General features: G+C 45.2%; 1 protein-coding gene across 1 annotated transcript; it reads right to left on the reverse strand.

Moving 5' to 3' along the window:
- Positions 1-5182: 5182 nt before the first annotated feature.
- LOC147896616 (uncharacterized) lies at positions 5183-6481 on the reverse strand. Its single transcript, XM_087381657.1, has one exon. It carries the CDS (start codon positions 6386-6388, stop codon positions 5531-5533), a length of 858 nt encoding a protein of 285 aa, XP_087237783.1. The 5' UTR covers positions 6389-6481; the 3' UTR covers positions 5183-5530.
- Positions 6482-6898: the final 417 nt, after the last annotated feature.

Genomic DNA, 6898 nt, shown 5'->3' on the forward strand with positions numbered 1-6898 from the left:
TATGGCACAATTTCGACTACAAAGTGCGAGCCCCACATATCTTGGTGATTTTGGCACGTGGATTTTCTACGTCGCTTGCCCACTACAGGATCTAGATCACATCCCTTACTTGCTTCGAGAGGCCCCCTGCCACTTAACAAGTGGAAGCCTAAGTAACGATGGCCTTGCTTGGAGAAGAGAAATTAGTTTGTAGGCTTTTTGAGAAATTCCATATTCCGACCGTCCTACTCTCTATTTCTTGCTATTTGCACCCCTTCTTTTTCTCCCCCTTTGTCTCTCTCTCCTCTCACCTAGCTTCCAAGTCGTGCGCACCATATCTGGGAGGCCCACTAAAGTTACTTCACCTTGTCTTCCTTTGAGCGGTTCAAGTAGCGTTCCACGAAACCCAGTAATGCCACGATCCTCCGATTGAGTTTGTTCATGTTGTCCACCCTTGGCATTAAATATATTGTGTTCAAGGAGCAGGTTCCTCCCAAACTAGCCATGACAATTATTTCCAGGGTCCTCCTTTCGCAAGAAACACTCCTTTGCCGACAAGAGCACGTTCCCCATTATCAGATTCATGGACCCTGCAACGTACAACTACTATTTCATGGGCTTTTTTGATTTTGCAGTGTTGCATCACCCAGTTCCCTCATGGTTAAGACTTCCACAGCTCGCTTCACCCTACATTCCCTGCTCCACCATTGTCTCCTCACAGAATGAGCAATCTCCGGGAGTATCTTGGATCCTCTCCCAACATGATGGCACAAACTAGAGTGCAGTACAGCACGTCCAACTTCTGCGCATATACGTGAATCGGACCCAACCCATCCTTCTCTTCGAAATTCGCAGCGTGCACAACAATTTTTGCAGTAACAAATATCTCAGTTACAAGACAATACGACTACTTTTTTTGAAAAAGAACAACAGCTCCAATCTTCCCAATCGGTACATATCTCTTACAGAAGATCACGTGAATCTGATTCCATCAAAGGTTGAATACACCGAACTCCATGCTCTTTATCATGTTCTGCAAGCTTCTTAATCCAAAAGAATCGACACACAACTTTCGGATGCATATGCTGTCAGAGAAACCGCCTAACTCCCGACTAGTGGCTCGCCAAACTGCGTTTATATTTCGATACAATCGAGCTATGTGAAAGCAATAAAATGTTATTTGCTTACCTCCCTCGTGCTTTCTCTGCCACAAGGTCAACAAAAGGCATAACCACTTCAGATCATTATGAACATGTGCTCCGTAAGTAGTTTATGCTTGCCAATACAAACTTCCAAGCACGATCAAAACTTCGAAAGTTGGAGCAAATTGGCTCCTTTGCCTATACGGTATACCTCCTAATTTACCACACTGATACTGCAGATTGATGGCTGAACTAAACATAATTGGCTTCATGCCTTCATCTCTACCCTAAGTCCCGCGTTATGTGCCAATGTCCTAAAAGCAAATCTCTCCACCATTGCGGCTACCATTGCTTACATAGACTCTATCACTAAGTTTTAAGAGCGAGGTTCTACACAATCCCAAAACCCCACTTCCTGCAGCCAACGAGAAACTCTCAAGATGCCTACAAATCCAAAAGAAGTTTTGGAAACCAAGGCTCTTAACAATCTCAGGATTCCAAAACGTTATATTGCTCACAACAAAAGCGTTTCCCTCAACTCGACCTCAACGTAGCAACGACTTCCCTTAGTATTCCAGAATGCTACTACAACAACATCGAAGAAAAATGGAACCTCAGCCACAGGACTATGCACCATCTGCACCAGTGACCACATTGTCCTAAACAACCTAGGCAGAATTTCAATATGGAACCACGCAACAATTATCAGATAGAAGACGCTCATCCAGCACAAGACAAGAAAGGCAACGCACCTCGCATCCACAAGGGCCTTGCCAATGGTCCCGAAGCTTCCATGTACAAAGGATCCATTCGGGACACCCCCATTACTCTCTTGATCAACACTGGCTGCTCGCATAATCTTTTTGTTAGATCCTCAATACACCAACTTCAGTTGACCACTGCTCCTAGTTACCTGGATTATCAATTTGAACTTGCTAATGGCACTACATTCTTGAGCAACACACGGGTCGAAAACAATGGTCCTTCCGTTTTCAACAGTACACTGACAAATTGAATTCTGACATCATACCACCCTCTTGCTATGATGTCATACCTTAACAATAATGGCTTTACGGCAACAATCCTTCAGCCATCTTTCGCAATCATACGATCCAATTCCACAAAAGTAAGCTCATGAGGTTGAATGGCTCGGATGCTCGTACAGCAACGGTTGCCGCATCCTTACAAGTAAAGAAGTGGGTTCATAAGCCACCCGCACTTCTGTCGGTGAACTCAGTTGAAGCGACACCTCAGTAAGATCCTCCTGAGTACTTAAACCAACCATTTTTCCAGCCTTGTCTGGATATTTTTCCACAGGAGTTACCACCAATTACCACCCCGACAACCAATGGACCATGCAATTGAACTTCTTCTCGGCACTACACCATCAAGGCCTCCTCATCCGGTTTCCTTCACTCAACATGAGGAAATTCAAAGATAAGTTACTATATAAGGAATCATCAGGCTTGTATATATTGAAGTCCAGTCCACATGTGGGAGTAAGGAGTTTATGGGGTACTTCATTTTGGAGCCCTCTCAGGAGCTTGTTGTCAGCCTCGTGTGGCAGGTCTGGAGCAGGTATGTCTCTCCATAGGGACAGCGTGTCATTTTTCCAGCATTGCACTAAGGCCCTTCAGAGACATTCAGGGGCACGAGTGTATAGCAGTTCTAGGCACTTGTAGTCTCAATTTGGACAGGAGTGCGCAGGTCGAATTCGTCTCATGCACCGACGGTATCAGCAGATAGATTAACTACTATCAGCGATGATCAAGACCTTGCCATGGTCAGCACTGCATAATAAAACTTCTATACCTGCCATTCATAATCAGTTTCTGCTGCAAAGGATTGGTATAGGCTTGCCCGCTTATCATGCAGGTACAACAATGGGTGGGTATCATAATTCTGTCTGGGCTGGTCCATCTCATGGCTTAGCAAGACGATAATTTACTGTGAGGCCCGTTGAGGAGTCACCAGGGTTGATGGCACGAAAATTTAAGATTTGGTCTCTTGCCGTAATTAAGGGGCCCTCTCGTGGCTTAGCAAGAGGCATCTGGTGGTGTCTACTTCTTTGACAGAGCTCAAAGTGAGACCTCTGCCTGTGAGTCTGTCAAGATCAAATGGATTGTGGACAACATGGTGGTGGAGGGTAGAGGACCATCATGTTTGGATGCATTAAGATAAGCAGGACATGTTCCACAAAAGTAAGCTCATGAAGTTGACTGGCTTGAGGGATGCTCCTACAACAACAGTTTTCACATCCTTACAAGTAAAGAAGTGGGTTCATAAGCCACCCGCACTTCTGTCGGTGAACTCAGTTGAAGTGATACCTCAGTAAGATCCTCCAGAGTACCATTTTTCCAGGCTTGTCTGGATATTTTTCCACAGGAGTTACCACCAATTACCACCCCGACGACCGATGGACCATGCAATTGAACTTCTTCTTGGCACTACTCCACCATCAAGGCCTCCTCATCCGGTTTCCTTCACTCAACATGAGGAAATTCAAAGATAAGAGATCTGCAGAGTCCCCATGGGCTGTGCTTCGGGGCTCACAATAGGGCATTCCTCAATTTCAACACCTTTGTGCTTCCATGAGCCACATAATTGTGACCAAGTCTTTCTCTAACAAAATGATAACTATCCTGTTGTCCCCCTCTGAAAACTAGGAACAAAAAGGAGCCCACAAATTACAAGTGACAAATCCTAATGGAGCAGATGTAGTCACTCAAGTACTAATAGGTCTTCAACTAGTTCTATCACATGAATCTGTCTCTAACAACACTCAATCTCATCAAAGACCATGTCTTTCTGCACTACAATCTACGTTTAAAGATTCAAATGCTACATAGAATACATCGATCAGTTCCAGCATGGTCACCAAACACAAAGCGTCTGAAATTAGTAGTTTTTTCTAAGTAAGAATTGTGCTCAATCAGACCTTTTCATGCCTGTAACTTTGGGCTTTTGTTTTGTAAGACTATCCTACACCTCTATTGGTAACAATTCAAATGTTACATAGAAATTACGGGTAGCCAGTAAGAATTGTGCTCCATCAGACCTTTTAATGCCTGTAACTTTGGGCTTTTGTTTCAGAAGACTTGCCCCCATTCTATCCTACACCTCTCTTGGCAATCTTCTAGATCATTTTGGACCCTCGGCCCCCACTCACGACCCGCTCAAGGGAATAATTTAAACCAGACAGCAAGTATCAAGCCTATGTGCATAGTGTAACAGACATATAAGCTTATCTTATGTTCTCACACACCTATCCTTGCAACTGATTGCTAACGCACAACTTATATATCACATGTGCATCCATACAAATGAATAAGGGTCCAAATACACAAAACCACATGCACCTGGCCCTCTATGAAGAGTATTCCTTACTAGTGGCTAATGGTTGCAATTGGAACAAGGCTGACTGCTCCTTTTGAAAAGGATGAAGGCATTGACCTTCCTGCAAGGATAAAGTGGGGGAGGCAGGCTGCTGTTGCTCTCCTATTCCCGCTCTGTTCCTATGCTGCCAGGGGCTTACTTTGCTAATCTTCTACTTGCTGAAGACTATGTGTCATGGCCTGCATCTCAAGACCCAAATAGCCACTTCCTCGCTATATAGGAAATGCTTCCATGCTTTCAGCATCCTGCACATGAATTTGGTTGTGTTAAAGGTTGCGAAAAGAGGGTGTGCCCCCATGAGAGGATGTCTCTCTTACGTGGAGAGGCACGATCCTTGTATACCAGCATAATCACCTACTGAAGAAATGTAAAACAATTAATATTTTGATGTCGAAGTATATCAGCCACCGACACCTTTTCTTTCCGAGATCATAAAATGCAAAAAGATTAGTCTTCATTTTCTGTTTAAAGAAGAGGTACAATTTGGTATTAATGCGGGCTGCACGTTAAAATAGACCTTGACCAATCATTTTCATTCCTCTATCTCACAATACAAGTTCTCTCACCTTAGCACTGGAACACAGCTGCAACCCCGTACACACCCAACCGCACACGTTTAAGTATGAGTAGAAAAGAGACAGGCTTTAAAGCGAGTGCTAGCCATTGAAAGATACTCGCTTTATTGAACATTTATTACAGCTTTTAATAAAAAGCATCCGAGTAAAAACAAGAGTGCACAAGTGGGAGTCGCAAAGCATGCGTAACTTACATAGAGCTCTTAGTCTTATTTAAAACTTATGATTTAATTTAGCTTGAACGGAGAGTCATTTGCAACTCCATGACCGCTGATGTTCTCGTACTTCAATCTGACGTTAAATTTAGAAGAAAATTTCACCCTGCATTACAAGTCAGTCGCGAGTGCGTCTCTTATATACAAAGATGTCATCGTTTCGATTGTGCCGGTAAAATGGTCACAAGAAAGGTCCATTAGTTTTCGCGGAGGTCTAGCTTGCTTAGTCAACGACGACTTTGGTAGACAGTGGCCTCATTTGCAAGAGCTCCGATTCACCGTTGACTTCGAGAGCTTCGTATCCGCCATTACGTTTATAGCCTATTACTCCTGAGATCAATCCGTATATGCCGGCGAACACACACATCATTACTAATATGTGAATTATGAATGCGAGATCGATCAGCGCAGTTGCACGCAATTTAGCCGCTTCGACATCACACTGTGTAGAGGATCCACTATTAAGGCGATGGCAGCCCTCTGGAAGAAAACGTTCGGAGAAGAGAGAGAGCCCGATTTGCAACAACCACGTTCCTTGAAGAGATAAGCTGGCGCAGAAAACCAAATTGACAAAGAACGCCTTGGGTCGCCAAGCCAAGAGGAGGCAACTACCGGCACACAAGGCCGCGAGCGATCCGAGCAACCCAAAGCATTCGCGCTCGAGAACCAGCTGGGGATCGGCAACGCGGTCGAGCACCATCCATTCGACCGAGAAAGCGAGGCCCAACAAGAGGAAGAAAGCCTCGGAGGGGAGGGGCAAAGCGGAGGTGGAGTCGGAGATGAGGTTGAAGAGGCGGACGAGGAAGAAGAGGAAGAGCATGAGCAACTGCTGGAGGGCGAAGATCTGGGGGGTGGAGGAGGGGGGGAGGCGGGAGAGGGAGAGGGAGTGGAGGGAGAGGGCGAGGAGCAAGAGGAGGAGCTCGGAGGAGAGCTGGAGGAGGCGGGGGCGAGCGGGGTACCAAGGTTTGGCAGAGAAATCACGGGGGGATTTGAGGAAGGAGAGGGAGGAGGCGATGAGGTGCCATAGCCCCAAGCACAGAAGCGGAACAGAGGCCAAGGCGTAAACTGGCAAGGCCGCCATGGAAGCTCGCCAAAGCTCCAGATGATGAAGAAGAAAATGAAGATGAAGAAGATGATGAAGAAGAAGATGTTAGATCAAGTTGACCACTTAAGAAGATGAAGATGCAGCAAAATTCAAATGAAGAGCTTGACGCCTTCCACCTTCCTAAGTTGCCCACTTAAGACGATGAAGCAAAGATTAAGATGAAGAAGCTAATGAAGAAGATACTAAGAAGATGAAGACTATGAAGATGTTGATCACGGATGTTGATCACGTTGACCCCTTACACCTTCCTCGCATTTCACACATCCTCTAAGAAATTCAAGAGTTCTTTTTGGCCTACAAGGTGAAACATGAAGAAAGATGAAGATCATCGAGTTGACCACCTCAACCTTCCTTGAAATGATGAGGAAGCATAACACCCGAACAGAGGCCATCGCGTAAATGGGCAAGGCCGCTGTGGAAGCTCGCCACAGCTCCACCAAAGGTTGCACAACAAAAGATGAAGAGGATGGAGATGAAGTTGTTGAC

Source organism: Dipteris shenzhenensis, chromosome 11 (genome assembly GCF_047967505.1).
Source record: "Dipteris shenzhenensis isolate YYH24624 ecotype China chromosome 11, Dip_SZ_1.0, whole genome shotgun sequence".
NCBI classification, from domain to species: Eukaryota; Viridiplantae; Streptophyta; class Polypodiopsida; order Gleicheniales; family Dipteridaceae; genus Dipteris; species Dipteris shenzhenensis.